We start from the raw sequence: 18,271 nt of genomic DNA, 5'->3' as shown, positions 1-18,271 counted from the left end.
GATTTAATGGTTTTAGTATTTACTGCAATGTGAAATTTCCCCTCAGTTCATATGTAAGGAATTTGTGAAAGTGCCTGAATGTGGAAAAAACAATTCCACCATGCCAAAATGACCCACAAGAATTAGGCAGGGTTACAGGAGGCAATTATCTGGCCTTCCCCCTCTGAAGGAAGCCGTTGACAATAAAACTAAGTAAAATCTTGCCCTCGTTTGCCAAGCTTGACAATGTTTTCTTTGTGCAGCAGCTGGAGAAGTGGGGCTGGGGAGAAGCATGACTCTTCATTGTCAACTCATATGCACTAATTTTAACACCAAGGTGACAGCAGGAGAATGGATGAGTTGGATGAGACAAGGAGAGTGAATTTCTGGCACTGTTGATATTTTGTTGACTAACAACCAAATGTTGCTTATTTACTAAATTTATATCCCATCAAAGGTGGCAAACATAAAACCCATTGGACATCTGTTTTCCTGAAGGTGGTGGGCTATTGAAGTTACAAGTAGCTGGGCTGTTTGCCTGCACACTTTAGTACCATTTCTTGCTAGGATTCTTATCCCCTCCATTCTCCTTCTCCCTTACTTAAATAGTGTCATCCTGTGCACATTTATGTGGAAGTAATCCAGGATCTAAAAATGCCAAGTTGGTACGAGTCAGCCCTTGGTATTTTGTTTTGCTGATACTCCCTGGAACACATCATGACAAGAGACACTGAGAAAGGAATATGTTTTGTAACCAGTTTAATGAACCCTTTGGATTGTCTCACCCTTACAGTGGTACCTCGGATTAAGAACTTAATTCATTCTGGAGGTCCGTTCTTAACCTGAAACTGTTCTTAACCTGAGGTACCACTTTAGCTAATGGGGCCTCCTGCTGCTGCTGTGCCGCCACTGCACAATTTCTGTTCTAATCCTGAAGCAAAGTTCTTAACCCGAGGTACTATTTCTGGGCTAGTGGAGTCTGTAACCTGAAGCGTCTGTAACTTGAAGTGTCTGTAACCCGAGGTACCACTGTATTCCCTTCAGGCTCTGGAGAAGGGTGTGGAGAATCTCTCCAATTCATACTGAGCCACAGAGAGGCTGAAAATCAGCAATATGTTTAACTGCATTCCAAGGATATCCACAGCTCAGAGTCAAGAGAAATCCCCACCATCCTTACAGAGTTTGTGGAGAAGTTCAAGGGAAATCTGACTCATGCTGAGCCATAAAAGGGATTGCAAAGCACTGAGACATATAATTGGTTTACAAGTTTCTTTGCCACTCATGTGCAGCTCAGTAAAGCTCCGACGAAGATAGTGGCCTGTCTTACAATTGGGTTGGGCTTACAGCAGCAACGTACCGCTTCCAGACCTCAGCATGACATTATAGGCAAGACTCCACTCACTTAGGGAAGGGAGAGTTTGTGATCAGCAAAATTGTGTTATTTACTAAGTCCCATTGAACATAGTGGGACAAGATTATAACTAGGATTATGCTGAATATGATCTTTCACTTGAATTTTAGGATGTGGAGGAAGGAGGGCAAGATAAGTCTACCGCTTCCATTGTTTGCCTCTGCTTTGGCCTTCCACCACTAATTTTGCTACTGTGGTAGGATAAGGCCAATACTATTCCTCCTACATGATTCTAGAACAAGGGGACATTGTCGTATAACAGTGTTCTAAGGTGCATTTGTATAAAATGGCAGCCACTGGGAAAAGGGAAAATTTTTACTTCTACATACTGAAACCACTTCACAAACAAACAACGCTCAAAAAGATCTAGCAACTGGCCAAGTAATGGGGGGGGGGGGGCTTTTCAGCAAACATATTTTTGCTTTTCTGAGCAAATGTGTGTGAACTCAGACTGTATGCCTTTTTTGTGCACAACAGTTATTTTTACATTCCTTCCTTCCTTGAGGGTGGTGGTGGTTGTGTCCTTTCAATGACCCATTTCTCACATTTTCAGGCCCTCCACACAGCAGAGAGAAAAGACCATATAGTACTGGATAAACCAGACAATTGACAATTTCCTTTCCCCACAGAAGGCAGTATCTATTAATCTACATCTTCCCCCTAATATTAGTGCAACATTTATTCAGAAACCTTAAATAAGATGGCTCTTTAAGTTTCCTGAGGCAAAATATGTATGCCCATGCCATCTAAATGTGCAATAATTCTTTCAGATTTTAGAAAAGTGACTACCATATTTGATATAGTTTTTCCTAACTGTATGCAACGTCTAGTTTCTAAATAGTTCATTCTCCATTTTCCCCCAAAAGAAGTGTATGTAGACTTCAGATTCCATTGCATTTAGTCTCCTTTTATAAAAAAAGCCTTGCAATTAAGAACAGAGTCAGACTTCAGAGCTTGGTCAGCTTCTCAGGGTATATCTGAATGTGTCATAGCTTTCATTTTTTATTACAATATGTGCTATCCTGCAAAATAGCATAAGTATCTAGAATAGGAACTAAAATCCATACATTCATTGCAAAATGGATATTCATATGAAATATATGTTTATTTAGGAAATGTTAATAGTAAAACTTGCTTATCCTCTTACAAAAAGATAAATTAACACTTCAGAACTATTGTTGCAAGTTATAAATGATCAATTATTGTATAAATGTTTCCCTATTATTGCTACAGTATTTATTATTTTTATTTTTAAATTTTTTTAAAAAAAAAAAATTAAATTCAGTTTCCATTAAAATTTAATCAGCTTTATCTTTGCCTTCAAATTTGGGCTTTTAAATTAACACATAATTATATGGTATCTTACCATTAGGCCTTTCACAATGTTATTTGTATAATTCTATGGCACAAATGCCTCCATAATTCTACTCTTCGGCTATGATCTCAGTACACTTACTCAGTAATGAGTTGCAAAGATTCACTTACGAACAAGGGTGTGGTGTCCTCAGGAATTCAAAGTAGTCAACATAGGGATATATTATTGCCTCCTACAATTCTTCTGAGCTCAGCTGGAATTAGTACTGTGAATTTCAAGGGATCCACTCATTTCTCAAATCTCGTACACCCATAAATCACAATGACTATGTTTAGACTTTAATAAATAGTTACATTTTTGGAACTGTGCAAGTGGGTTTTGTTTTTTGTTTTTTAGTATTGATGTACATTCTTTAAAATACCAATCCTTGAATATGATGAGCATCAGCAGTGAATGTAATTCAATCCTATACTGTAGTAACAGGCTATACCAGGGGTCACCAAACTCTGTAGACTAGCTGGAGCATTTCAATTTTTGATAGGAGGCTGTAGGTGCTAGTCACAAAATGTTTTAAATGAGGAGCCTGGAATAGCACAACAAGGCTGCCGTGGGGGCATGGCCTAACACAAAATTAAAGGGAAGACAGTCATTGCTAATTCTCGCCTCTACCCCATCCCCCGCCAGAACATCTAATGTTTACCATTGGAAGTCAACCACAGTATATCTTGCTGATCCCGATTGTAGATTATATGGCTGTTACAGGCACAATAACCCTGTTTTCCCCCAAACCAGCCATAAACCAAAGCCTAAGCCAGGCATGGCCAAACTTGGCCCTCCAGCTGTTTTGGGACTACAATTCCCATCATCCCTGACCACTGGTCCTGTTAGCTAGGGATGATGGGAGTTGTAGTCCCAAAACAACTGGAGGGCCAAATTTGGCCATGCCTGGCCTAAGCCTACCATCCTATACCCATATACCTGCGAGTAAGCCCCATTAAAAGGGACGCGGATGGCGCTGTGGGTAAAAACTCAGCGCCTAGGACTTGCCGATCGCATAGTCGGTGGTTCGAATCCCCGTGGCGGGGTGCGCTCCTGTCATTCGGTCCCAGCGCATGCCAACCTAGCAGTTCGAAAGCACCTCCGGGTGCAAGTAGATAAGTAGGGACCGCTTACCAGCGGGAAGGTAAACGGCGTTCCGTGTGCTGTGCTGGCTCGCCAGATGCAGCTTGTCACGCTGGCCACGTGACCCGGAAATGTCTGCAGACAGCACTGGCTCCCGGCCTATAGAGTGAGATGAGCGCACAACCCTAGAGTCTGGCAAGACTGGCCCGTACGGGCAGGGGTACATTTACCTTTACTTAAGCTCCATTAAACATATACAGCTTACTTCTGAAGTAGACATGTATACTGCTGTACTGTATGCTAAATGTACAGTGAATAAGTGCCTGGACACCAGCTTCTGCACAGTAGGGGACTTTTTGCAAAGTTTCCACATTTTGCAGTTGCCATTTTGGATGGGCTTGTTTAACACCCACCCTTATTGTGTAGTACTGTTAATAGAAATTAACTTCTAGGGCGTACTTGGTCTCAGACATGAATCATAGGGAAGGTGCTTCCTGGTTGCTAGGGGGGAAAGGAGGGCAAACTATGGAGATTCCATGGATTTCTAGAAAAGAGTGAAGACAGAAAAAGAAGATATAATGCACTCAGTGGAAGGGAGAAATATCTCTTTTGGACCCCAGGGATTCCCATTGCCTGGTGTGCAACAAAGTTATACTCACTGGCTAAAAGCACTGATAGCTGGGAGCAGTTTAGACTGGCTGAATTAACAGTAATCTCTTAGGTTACTTGCACATATTGCTTCATAACTTTCCAGAACCAGAGACTTTTTTTAAAAAAGTCCAGAGTTTAGGGCCCCCTGGAGAAGTTAATTAATGTATTTCCAAAGGCCATGACACTCTCAGGTCCTGGGTTGATAACCCCAGGGCTACACCATTACAAATACCGATCTCCTAAACATTGATCTATGGAGTGCCACCTTGCTGGGGACAGGGAGAAGTATTCCAGGGTGAAACATAATTTTAAAAAGTTTCAAGGAATTACATGTTTCTAAAAAACACTGGCTACAATTCAGTGAATCACTTGTATATCTAGGTTATGGTGGATAAAGAATCTGAAGTGAACAATTCACAGTTAGTACTGGGGTTTCCAACAAAGCTCACTGTGCTGCAACTGAGTACAGATTAAGGTGTGCAAAGATTACAGAGAAAAATAATGAGTTTTAAGAGTTCAAGGCTTTTGAGTCCAAAGCAGGGGTTCCCAAAATGTGGTCTGTGGAGCTTCATTCAGATTGTCCATTAAATATTCACATTGAATTTTTTATATTATTCTGTTATTGTTTTTCTCTTCATGTGTATTGTCTGTTTTGGTTATTCAGTTGTTGTTTTTTAATTTCACATTGGATTTTAAATGTATCTTCATTGCTTATTTTATTTTGCATAGGATGGAATTCAAAATGCAATACAATATAAGAAATAAAAGAATCAGTTAAAATACAATTAAAATCATACAGCATCTAGCACAGCATGTTACAATGGCTATAACAGGCAGAAAAATCATTACAAAATGCACCTAAACTATCACCAATTTTCATGTGGTCCTGGGCGGGGGTTGGGAGTTTGGGAACCATTGGTCTACAGCATACTTTTTTACATAGCTGTGCCCCTTGCAGTAAATACATTCTTTGTTCCTTGACAAAAAACATACAAACTGTAGTCTGAAATGTAAAATTTCAAGGAAAGCTATAGATAATAAATTAAATCTGTGGGCAAGACCAGCAATAATTCATTGATCAATGGCTACCAAACAATGAAATCAAGCGTATTCAATAAATCATTAGAGTGAAATGATTTTTGACCTTTAGTAGTCCTGGTGATACTTAAGAATGATCACCATAGGCTGAAACAGATACAGTTTCAAAAGAAATGTGGACTAGGGAGCTTTGCATTCAGAAGCTCACATATGGCAGACTACTGCAAGTTGTTTCATCTTTCTTTTCAAGTAAAGATGAACCACAAACTTACTGGAGTATTCAGTATGCACTGGCAGGGCCAGAACTTATGAAACCATCATTATCTGGAAAGTTAACATACTGCATAAGAATTTTTTATTGTTTCTCTATAAGGATAGAGCAAAAATATATGTAGCTTTATCGTTATTAGGGTTATTATTCACATTTGTTTGGTGCAAACTGTGCTTTAGACACTGTAGAAACAGTGACCAGTCTTGCTACTACAGAACCTTAATGTTCATGTTGATCAATGTGTATGTGATGCTCTTGAAAACCTGGCATGTTTCATGTTTGTGACACTGTGGGTAACTACCATTAGCTCTGCACTATTATAAATGTACTTTTCATTTCTACTTGGAACGCTTAGGTCCTATCCTTCAGCCTCAGAATGATCTCAGGACAGGTCACAACAATAAAAATACATCCCTACACAAAAATCAGCAATTATTGAAGCAGAAATATTATACAAATCATTCATTATACAGATTTCTCCATCTGCCCCTCCCCTTCAGCACGTAAATAGAGAAAAACCAAAATGGAGAGATTCACCCATCCCTACACTGCAGCCAAACTGGAGAAACTGGGATATCTTCAGTGAAAGCTGTTGTGGGCTTCTCTCAGCCTCCAAGAGCACTTGTTTAGATGCTGGTATGTTTCCTCCCAGCATAGTGAAGACTGCCACCAGAAGCCCTAGGAAATACAATTCCCAATATGTTTAATCTAGGCTGATTAAGATGGGAAACATTTGGAACTCCATTTCTCAGGTCCTCTGTAGCAGTGGATTCCCTACAGAGGCAATCTTATGCATTCTAGGAAGAGATTACCAGTATCTACAACTGAGGAGCTCAGGTGTACTACCTGTGGGCACTGTAGCGTATTTGGATATTTCTACTTGTTGCCTGCAAAGGCCTAGTGCCAGTTAAAAAAAATACGAATAGAGGAATTTGGCTTTTCTGATGTTTTGGGGAGGGTCTCTGTGTTGCCTATTTTAAAGCTGTATTGCCTGTTTCTTAATCTATTTTATTTGTTTTTAGTGTGTATGTGAACTTTTTCTATTGTGGTGGGGAGGGGTTGATTCTGAGTACTACTGGGTTTTCTTAAGCGAAATTGTTATTTTGTAGTGTCCACAACAATTAGGTTTCCAAAAAGGCTACATATCCCTGGTCTACACCTTACACAGAAATCTTGGATCAGGGTGAAAACCTGTACTAGCCTCTCTGATGACAGCCATTCTTCCCTTTATCAAGGAGAGTGCTAAGAGGAAGCTTCCTCAGGTTTAGTGGTCTTTCCAAGACAAATAATTATGACCATCTGAGAACAAAAAAAGAAAGAAAAGAAAAACCAATTCTGAGCTGTGTCAAAGGAGCCATGTTTGTAATTAAAACACCCACACATTTATGTAAGACATTGCATGAAGATCTACTTCAATGTGCTGATGCTATTTATCAGTGAAAGCTTTTAACAGCTTCAATGTATTTACAAATTGTGTTACAAAACATTGATCAACTACTCAATATTAATTCTTTTATTGAATTTTTAGCAACCGCAGGAAAAATAATCTATTGTACTCTACACTTAATAGAAAAATAGCTCCTTTGGGGGCTTTTGAATCCTCCATAAGTCTTCATAAACACACCAGCTTCCAATTGTTCTCTATTCATCAATCTGAGCTCATAAAATTACCTTTCTATTTCATTAGTTTTAAAGATTTTTATCAGTTTGCTTGTAAGAGGGAGGGAGCTGCCAGACTTCTAAGATCATTGATAGAAATCTAAAATACTGTCATGGTTTGTAGCAGTCATTTAAGGTAAAATGGTTCTTCCTTTAAGATGCACAACCAAAAAGGTATTTTGCATCATTTATTTTTCTGTAAAGAAGTGCCAAATTTTGAAGCCAGTGTGTGGTATGGAATATATCTGTCACCAAGGGCTGTCTCATCTGCTTCCATTGGAACCCGAGAGGGATGTCGTTTAATTAAAAAAGGAGGGGACAGAGCTTTCAGAAGAGTATTGCAGTGGCATTTCACACAAAGGTGATCCATATACACATGGTGCTTGTATGACGTTAGTTTGCAATACACAGTGCTCAGTTAGGTAAATATCAGGAATTCTGCATGCCCATCAGGACTTTGGAGTATGTTTGCTTTGAGCAGCCCTTCATATACCACTCCAGATTTCAAACTCAAGAGCAGTTGGCAATGTATTGAGTGGGAAGGTATGTTATTAAAATGCCTTTTTAAACAAAACAAAAACCCAAAACAGGTCTTGTTACAGATAGGTAGCCGTGTTGGTCTGCCATAGTCAAAACAAAATAAAAAAATTCATTCCAGTAGCACCTTAAAGACCAACTAAGTTAGTTCTTGGTATGAGCTTTCGTGTGCATGCACACTTCTTCAGATACACTGAAACTGAAGTCACCAGACCCTTCTATATAGTGAGAAGGTGGGGAGGGGTATTACTCAGAGGGGTGGTGGGATTGGGTGATTGGCAGATAGCTGTGATGAGCCTGTTATACATGACAAAGCCATTTTTCACCTTCTCACCCCTTGCTTTTTCCTGCAAGACCTATTGCAGTCATTAAGAGTCGTCAACAGGCTCATCACAAAACAGATCTTGTTTGTGACAGTTTCTAGTGACTATCACAGTTGCAGCCTTCCAAATCACAGTCCTACACCAGTGGATTGCCTGTAAATAAATACATACTAGCTTTCTAGAGGTGGGTGTTTAAATTTAGAGCTTTTCTTTGGGGATTCTCTCCATGGTACAGTTTTAACTGCTACAACATTATAGTAGATTACTACTACAACAACATTGTGGTTTCTGACCTGAATGAGTTAAAATATGAACCTTTGGAGTTTTCTGCAGTAGTCATCCAACAGCCCCAATCTGTTAAGCCATTTTGGAAAATAATGCTTTAATTGTGTTAAATAGGTGTTAATAGTTTCCATGTGGAAAATCTCTTTGTGAAAGATCTCATTTGCTTGAAAGTTATACCTTTGGGACTTTTTTCACCCTTAGGAGTTTCTTTTTCTAAGTGTAATTATGACTGAAGCCAGCTGGCTTGAAAAGAACTTGCACCCTAAAGAGGTGGACAAAAATGCAACATTATAAGAAAATTAATGTAGGTGAGAAATCTTGTGTGGAAGGCCTCACAAAGAGTCCATGTTAGTGATTTTATCAGTATCCCAAGAAGTTACCCTGAACTACAGTAAAACGTACAAGGACATCAGTTGTTAAGTTTAATATGCTTTTCAAGTCGCAACGTGACACTTAAGATACAGTACCGCCTGGTGCCCATTGCGACTGGTAGTGCAGAAGGCAGGGAGACTATGGTCAGACTGATCCATAGCCACTTACAGGAGCAGCCAACTAATTTGTGTTTTATCCCTTTGCTCTTGCCTGCTAAGTTCTAAGAGGGCAACCCTGAGATTATGGAGGAGGAAGCTGATAGGCAGTTCTACCCTTGGGCTGGAAGTAAACAGGAAGGTAGGCAGGTAGGGGCTGGCTGAGGGCAAATTGAAGTTGGTGGGGCCCTCAGCTAGCCGCCACCTGCCTCCACTGACTGCCTTTTTAGGTTACAAAAAAACCGACACGTTGGCAATAAAGACAACTTGGCAAATGGCATAGAAAGGCTGCCAATTTATAAAGCAACCAGTAATGTAAATAAATTAAGTATAGTAATAAGTTTTTGAACTTTACAGGAACTTTTTTGTTTTGGCAAGCCTTTCTGGTCATGTAACCATAACATCAATTTTATTAAGTATAATTGTTTTAAAATTGCTAATTTTATTTATATTTTGAAAGAAAAATGTCAACTTACATTTGCTTTTTGTTTTAAAATTTGTATTTTTGTCAGCCACTTATAGATTTTCTGTTGAGTAAGTGATACATAAATTTTGTTAAACAACACAAAATAAAAGAAATGTGTGTAAGCAACTTATGAAACTCTGTCTTCCTCATAGATGCAAAAGATCCATCCTTTTGGAAAGAGTTTGTAGACTATGGCTTGTCAAAACTCTCTTGGACCATGTGCTTTGAGGTAGTAGTCAGGGATGCATTTCATCTCACATTCTTTTAATCTCTTGTCTCTGATTCAGTTTTCAATAACCATATTGTAATTGAAGTTTTTAATGCAAATCTTATTTGGCAAATCTTCTTGGCTATGGCAGAAAGAGCAAAGTGTTTTTAATAAAATAAAATGAATTCAAAATCATACAAATAAAAGCCCATTCCATTTTCTCCTCAATGAAGCAGTTCTATCAAGAAAGAATAAGGCAGACGCTAATTAAGCAGTTCACTGATTTCTGCATATGAAAACTTTTATTACAAATTGTTTATTGAAAATTGAATCACAGAAAAGCAATGGGAAGAATGTGAGCTGAAATGTCCCATATCTTTGAACTCACATCTAGTTAACAAACAGTTCTCCACCTACTGAGTTTGAAACTGCTCCTTGGCAACTTCTGTCTCTACAAGCAATTCAAGATGCAAATGTTCTGTGTAATTAGTTGAAATTTGCAAAGTAGTGTGTGTATGTAATACATAAGCTCTTGATCTTTCCCATCAAAGGAATACGTATGGAGTTTAATGGTGATTATTAGATGGGAAAGTGACTTCTAGCTAATAAAATATAAACCTCCATGGAATTTGAAGAAGATAAATATCTACTGTAATCCTAAACACATTAAAACAGATATATAGGAAGAGAAAATCAAGGTGCTGTAGTAGCATATGGGGAATAGATATCCATTTCATTTGGAGCTTACACAAGTGGAATTTAGGCATTGTGAGAGTTAAGGGGGGAAAGAAAAGCAGAATCAAAAGGCCAGCACACCTTTCCTTACAGAGAAGGCAGAGCTAATAATATTGGGGAGGGAACACAGAACTGATATACCTTGCAAGTTCTTAATTAATATGCTTCTTTGAAATATTGCCTGAAACCTCATCCCTTGAGTTTAATTTCATTTGGGTCACATGTCTAATGCAGGATTCTGCAGTGACTATCAGTTCAAGCACTCAGAAAAAGCATGTGGTACAGTTACTGTGCAATTATACCATCTTCATGTCTATGTAGGAAATTTATTTTTTACTTGTTTCCCTGTGCATAACATACTCCCCCTCCCTTTTTTTTTCTAGAGTGGCAACTGTGAAGTGGCTGGCTTAGCATTACATGCAAATCAGCACTCCTGGTGTGTTTCTGTAACTCACACCTGACCGATAGCCCAGTGGCCAGAGCATGAAACTCTTGATCTCAGTGTCGTGGGTTTGAACCCCACATTTGGCAAAAAGATCCCTGCATTGCAGGGGGTTGGATTAGATGACCCTCTGGGTCCTATCCAGCACTGCCATTCCATGAAGCCACAAGTGGTAGTAGTAATCCAAGAACAAACCTTATCTTCAGCTTGTGGCTTATTGTCAGAGATACTGCCATGGAACTGCCATCAGCTCAGAGGCGAGAGGTGGAAGTTGGGTTACAGGGAGCCTCCAAAGATCGTGAGAAGCAGCACTTCCTCCGTGGAGGAGGGAAGCCCCGCCTCCAGTGGGCAAGGGGTGCAGGGCTCGGAGGATGCAAGGGAGAGACACAGCACCGCGCATGAACAAAGCAGGGGGAAGGCAGGTCCCCCTCTGCCCATGCCCTCTTGGCACAGTCAGTTTATGCGCAGAGAGGGGAGGCGTAGGGTGGGGGTCAAAAGACTACTCTGGTGGGGGGAGTTTAAGGACCGCCCACTCCCAGATTCTGCTAGCGACTGAGCAGACATGGAATTGAGTCAATTTGCATTGTGAACGTTTTGGACAGATAATAAAGCCTTGAAAAGACCAACGGGGAGTCTTGCCTGTTTGCTCTCGAGCAACCACGCCTGCACACATAACAGAAACCAATGTAAGAGGCAATATGCCTCTGTATTTCAGTTGCTGGGAATCACAAATGCAGAGAGTGATATTGTACTCTCGACTGCTTGCAAGCTTCTCAGAGGCATATGTGGTTGGTCACTGTGAGAACAGGATCCTGGATCAGGATCTCAGGATCAGGCAAGGCTTTCTTGGTGTTCTTATGTGTGCTGGTTTGCACATTTAACTTTCAGTGAGCTCCTCTGTGGTTTATTTCCTCACTCTAGAAATGGAGGAGCAAAGTTGGGACTGCTTGAGCTACATGCACCAGCACACAGTTCCTGCATAGGCTATTTTGACTAACTATGGCTTATGACCCAACGCTGTAAGCAAGCACAGCCTCTTTATGGAAGGGAAGCATATTGGAAAAATGGGCTACACTGCCTGTTTCTCCAACAAGTTAATTATGCATTTGCAGGTAATTTTTTTTTTTTGGGGGGGGGGTTACCCGTGTATAATATAAGCTTCACTGAGAAATGTATCACGTGAACACTTGAATAAGCTCTCATTCCAGTTTGTGGTGGATTTGCTTGGGTCTAGCTGGGTAGTCTTTTGCTCTACATTCCCTCTGAAGGCAGATTAAAATATGAAACCTTGAAAGGTGAAACCACTGAAAAATGCTTCCATATGGCTGTTTCTCTTTATAGAGGTTGTGGCTTGTAGAACTGTTTAACACAGGGGTTCTCCACATTTTTCAGATTCTTCATGTAAGTACCATCTGCTTCCATAAACCTTGAGTTGGAGGAGTGGAGACTCTCTATGTACTGCAGAGAACCCATGTACTAAGCCGTGCTACATTTTACAACCATTTTGTGGGGAAGCTGCCATGCCAAAACATTTTGGTGGACTTTATATTGGATCTATAAAATCAAGATCAGTACTCTGTTATAATCCAGAGTGGAACAGCAGTTCATCAAATGAACACATAAACCTGTTCTAAACAGAGAAGACGCCATTTGTAACATTCAGCAAGAGACCTTTCCCTTAATAAGAAATTGCAATGCATACTGAAAATTGTAGACTGTCCACACAAAAACTAATTCTAAGAAAAGATAATGGATTTAGATACCTTTTATGTGTTATCAAGACAAAAACAAACGAGTGGGTTAAGATTTTTTTAATGGCTTGGGTTTTTTTTTAGATAACCACTGATTGCTTGGCAAATAGATTAAAGTTAAAAATCCATTTTCTATCCTTCATATAACAAGATACAATCATTTTCTTCTTCAGTATAGAAATTTACTTGGAAAGGAACTAGGTCCAAAATGATTATAACTCTTTGAATTTATATAGCAAGAGAAACTAGAGAACTGTTCATGGCAAATAAGAAAAAAACTACTACCATTTAAAGACAAGCATACAGCTCTGTCATTAGAGTTGACTTGAAATTATTTGTAAAATTTCAAGCAAGTTCACATTCAGCCTAGCATAAGCCCATGCAGTGACTTCAGGGGGGAAATAATAAGTGAGCAAGTAAACTGCCCATTGGTACTAAACTGCTGGTAGCACGTTTTCAATGGGAAGAAAATGCTTCACTGTATTACTTCCTCGATTCCAATTCTCTCCTGTGCCAGTACCCAATCCTTGAAGCAAGGACACTGATCATTGCAGTTGGACAATACTGGATTTGTAAGATGCTCATTTCCAAGTCCAGTTTGCCCCCAAGGATCCTTTGATCACTTCACTGCCAGGAAATAACTTCAGTACAGTTCCCTTTGCCCACCGAGTGAGTGCCTTCTGAGTTTTCCCAGGTGTAGAGCCATAGCTAGGTGATCTTGTGCCCTTGGCAGAACTGTCCAGATTGCACCCACTAGCCACAGACAAATTAGCTTTTCTTTCCACCTCTCCTCCAACCCCCCCCCCACTCAATTCCTCACGTACTAATCAATATTTTTATTTATAGATATATTTATGGATATATTTTTAGACAATTTTGTGCCCCCCCTCGCCTGTACCCCTGGCGGGGGCCCACCTTACCACCCCCTAGCTACAGCCCTGCCCAAGTCCCTTCTAAGAACAAAACTTGCTCCATTGCTCTTAATGGCAGAAAGGTTTTTAAAGCTGTTCCTAACTTTATGCCTATTTTACATCCTTTGACATGTTTATGCTTGCCTAGGAGAAAACTATATGAGATACAATTCAGGTCCCCTACAATCACAATTCCCCCTCTTCCAAAAACAGCAGCAACAACAACACATGAAATTTCTAATTCTTTTTTACTTTTATCACACCTTAGCTTTGCAAACTGAAAACCAAATTCACAGATATACTGGCCTACCAATATTATCAATGGCCCTCTGGTTGTTGCTGGACTCTGACTCCAGCTAGCATTTCCAGTGATCAGCGATTATGGGAGTTGTAGTCCAGCAACATCCAAAGGGTCACAGATTCCCCGTTGTTGATTTAATTAAATATTCTGGTTTATGCCCCATTGCAAATCACTTCAGAACTTGAGACACTTGGTCCTAGTCTACAGACATGTACATACAAAGTTATGTTTCGCTTAAGTATGCCTTTTGGATTTCATGGCATCCAAACTACTTGCAGATTTTTTATTTCAGATGTCTTCATGTAATTACAAATTTATGCTTCAGCAAAGGAAACTCTTAAAAGTATCCAAGCATGCTATTCCTGAAAAGACAAACAGATCTTCGTACTGGAAAACTTCATCAATTCAAATTGATTTGTAGAAAATATTTGCAAATGAAGGAAAAATTTGAGGGCAGTAATCTTATGGTAAAGCTTTGTTACACATCTGTTTTCTTCATTTACAAAGCAAAGAACCACATGCAGGAATCAAAAGACTATATAGTTCTCTGCTATGAAACATAGTCTGTGCTCCCTTATACTTCAGACCGCAATAAGCAGACAGTAGATAAAGTATAGAAAGATTCTTAAATCAAATTGTTGCAATGACTCATAAAAGTTTCCCCACCTTACAACTAAAATGGGACCTATTGTTCTAGCATTAAGCTGTTGAATTTAACATCAAAGCCTGAGAAATAAAAAACCCAGTCTAGAAAGTATGCATTTTTATGCACAGTCAGGTGAACAATGAACTCAGTGTAAACCACAAAGCAAAACAACAACAAATAGGCACAGTACTGAAATAAAAAATATCAAAATAAGTTTTAAGAAACACTGAAGTCTAGAGACTATCATACAAGGAACCGGGAATAAGACAGAAGATCACAGCCATTAAACTGACGGGCAAAACGGTATGACATCATTGCCTGCCTTCTAGCCAGGAAGGGAAGCAAGGGATTATCTGAAGAGTCAACATCTGGAACGTATATATAAAACCAATGACAGATTTTCACACATATTCATTCATTGAGTTCCACTAGAATTTCACAGTGCAGTAGAAACAGTCATCTGTGACCTGTTTTCACACATTAATTCTTGAAATGACTGAATAACTATATTAATCAGCTTGATATACTAAAACAAGGTAGTGTTCTTTAAGAAGTAGAAGTGCATCAATAAAGCCTGTGTTTCCATTAGCTGTATGAAAGATACTGTTCTAACAACTGCACTACATTCAATAAAATACACTGGACACCACTAATAAAAAACCCCCTCTTTTTTGAACTTAATCATTTAGAATGATGAGGAGGATATAACGGAAAAAGTTTTATCCCTTTTAATTCTAAAAGTATTAACATTACAGACAGCATGCTTCTCAGACAACTGGGATACAAAATGCCTTCATTTTCCATTTTCATGATGAAGCATAACTCTTTTCACACAAAGAAAGAAAATGATATTTGAAATCATAGAATCATAGAGTTGGAAGAGACCACAAGGGCCATCGAGTCCAACCCCCTGCCAAGCAGGAAACACCATCAGAGCACTCCTGACATATGGTTGTCAAGCCTCTGCTTAAAGACCTCCAAAGAAGGAGACTCCACCACACTCCTTGGCAGCAAATTCCACTGTCGAACAGCTCTTACTGTCAGGAAGTTCTTCCTAATATGTAATAGTTCAGTAGAAATCCACCAATAAAATAAGTAATCTTCCTAGATTTTGGCAATGCAAACTCTTGCAGTGATTATTTATGAGCCCAATAAAATCACTGTTAAAAACACAAAATTCTATTTCCTTCTCATAGTAACAATAGTCTTTCAAAGCAATTTTACCTTGAACTGTTAGCGTTGCCGATGCTTCTGCTTTTCCAACCATATTTTCTGCAACACAAGTGTAAGAACCCATGTCTCCTGCCATAACTTTTCGAATTTTCAGTGTATGGTCATCACGGATTTCATATCTAAATCAAAGAGAAATAATCTATTAGACTGATTAGTCATACTGCTATATATGAGAGTGGAGCAGGGCTGTTTTCTCCAACAAGATAACTGTAAGCTATCAAGGGTATATGCATTGGCATCAATGGTTCTATTTCAGCTAAATGGAGAACCATAACAAGCCTTCAGCCTTTTTGTCCAATACAGTATACAGAAATATATTTAATATTTCTTCTCATGCTGATATGACCATTCCTTTTTTATGTAAGAACATTAATCATCTAGAAGAAGAAGAAGAAGAAGAAGAAGTAGATATTTAAACGGTTAAAACTGATCAAAGAAATTAATTGATTAAATATGCAAGGGTCAATTAATATATTCCATTTTTTAAGTACCCTGCCCACCTTTTTAAAGTTTCCTGGTTTCTGACTCCTGAAGCAATCAAGTGCTTAGTCCTGTTCTCTGTTCCTCCTGAAATAAGCCTGGCAAGGCAGGACTAAGAAACTCCCCTTGAGCAGCCTTCCTTCTTAACAGTGGCAAGCAAAATACACTGCTTTCGTTATTTCCCAGGTGGCCTATTCTTCAGGCTGCAACTATAGCCATATGATTGGTCTACACTTTGTGTCTCTCTCCAGCTGGAACCTCAGCTGGCATGGCCAGAAGTGAAGAGGCTGCTGGCGCACCAGATGTTTGGGGGCGCTCTCGCATACTTTACAGACACATCAGTGGCTCTATAGAGCCAACCATGGACTCACTTGCTATGCTCCATCACCTAAGCATGTGGCATACTAACACTCAAAGCATATGAAGAGATAATAGGAATAATTTTCTAATTTTAGAAACACACATCCACCTCCTAGTTCACATAGGACACTATTAGGAGTCCCGTGTCAAATTTTCACAACTCCTAAGTGTGCTATCTTTATGCACAAATGCATTTCACTGTGTTTAAGGGGAGTTACTACCGAGAATCTCTGCAGAGAGTGAAACCAATTGAACGCTCTGTTCAATGAATGCAGGGATGTCAGAGTTCCCTTAGGAATACACTTGATCACACAACATCTCAAACATAATATCAAGCTGACAAGTAAAAAATTGACCAAGACTATTTGCATGATCTTGGGGGCAGGGCAGAAAGTTGTGGGAGACAAGTATTTTTCACTTAACAGGATTGCTCTATCCCTTATATTTTCCCTGGCTCAGAAAGTCAAGAAAACCTTTTGAAAAGATGTTATTAAGTGAGTATGAAATTAATTAAACAGACTAAAGATTAACAGATTAAAAACCTGATGATGAAATGGTTAAAGCTTCTTTAATTAAATTTATTTTCTTAAGAATTTATAACCTGCCCTTCAACCTAAATCTTAGGTCCTGGGATTACAGAGTAGAGAATAATGAAGCTTTCTTTATGACCACAGCACATTCACCAAAACATGATACCAGATAAAATTTCAATCAATAATAAAAACCACAGAGGTATCAAGGGTTGCACTGTTTTTTGTAACAGAATAAAATGTTCTTGTGAAATTAGTAAAACAACTTTAAGCATGCTAGATTATGTGTGGAGTTCAAGCTTGTAAGATGAGAGTGTGTGTGCAATTTACTGTACAACAATCTTGTATCACACAATTATTAGGCATGCTCTTCTGGAATCATTATGATTGTTTCACTCCAAGCACACAGTAAACCAAAACCACAATTTCTTGTAGAAGATTATTAAAGTCTGCTGCTGCACCTTGCTTTAGGGAGCTCTCCGTCATCTTTTCGCCACCTTACTGTTGGCACTGGATCACCACGCGCTTCACAATTAAACTCTGCACTGTCATCTGCGGTCACTGCCAAATTACTTGGTCTCTTCACAAATGATGGTCTTTCTGAAAGAAACAAATGGGCAGCACAGGTTAGTGTGAAAGAAAGGATGGGGACATGAAACATGCAATACATGCCAAATTCTAAAAGGAAAGTTGCAGTAGTTTTCCTGCAAGGGCAGCATTTACATTTTGGGGGTGGATAATGAGAATTTGCTTTATCCCCCTTCCTGTTTTATGGGCATTTTAAAACAAAAATACCATACGTAAGAGAGGTACCCGTAAGTTGGAAACCTGCCAAGTTACAGACAAACTGCCTACATGTTGGCTAGCTACCATTATCCCACTGTACTTTTCCTTGCTAGCGAGATAGAAACACAGACCAAATGTTCTAGGACCAATGTCCCATCGTCTATGCTGGAGCAATCAAGGGTACTTGGAAATGTTACCTTTTTGGCATGATCAAAATATGCATTTACCCAGCCTTAAGGCAATATTTAGCTTTGGAGTCTGTATTTATTTTTTTACATTATATCATGCTACTAATAAAGGAAGA

General features: G+C 39.2%; 1 protein-coding gene and 1 long non-coding RNA gene across 7 annotated transcripts in view; one reads left to right on the top strand and one right to left on the bottom strand.

The window, feature by feature from the left end:
* Nucleotides 1–18,271, bottom strand: part of ROBO1 (roundabout guidance receptor 1) — a 585,029-nt gene that overhangs the window by 73,081 nt on the left and 493,677 nt on the right. For all 4 annotated transcript variants that reach the window (XM_081858408.1, XM_081858409.1, XM_081858410.1 and 1 more), the window contains 2 exons: nucleotides 17,643–17,781; nucleotides 15,803–15,930 (listed from right to left, as the gene is read on the bottom strand). In XM_081858408.1, coding sequence (XP_081714534.1) covers nucleotides 15,803–15,930; nucleotides 17,643–17,781 — 267 coding nt within the window. The remainder of the gene's footprint in view (nucleotides 1–15,802; nucleotides 15,931–17,642; nucleotides 17,782–18,271) is intronic.
* LOC309340045 overlaps nucleotides 1–18,271 on the top strand; it is a 153,019-nt gene that overhangs the window by 114,153 nt on the left and 20,595 nt on the right. For 2 of the 3 annotated variants that reach the window (XR_014155760.1, XR_014155761.1), the window contains one exon: nucleotides 243–318. The exons of the other annotated variant lie outside the window; for it this stretch is intronic. This is a non-coding gene — a long non-coding RNA (uncharacterized lncRNA). Of the gene's footprint in view, nucleotides 1–242; nucleotides 319–18,271 lie in introns of those variants that run through there. 3 annotated transcript variants of the gene reach the window in all.

This window comes from Podarcis erhardii, assembly GCF_964252035.2.
Source record: "Podarcis erhardii genome assembly, chromosome: 4".
Classification (NCBI taxonomy): domain Eukaryota; kingdom Metazoa; phylum Chordata; class Lepidosauria; order Squamata; family Lacertidae; genus Podarcis; species Podarcis erhardii.
The sequence above is the reverse complement of the archived record's forward strand: the minus strand, read 5'-3'. Positions and strand labels throughout refer to the sequence as shown.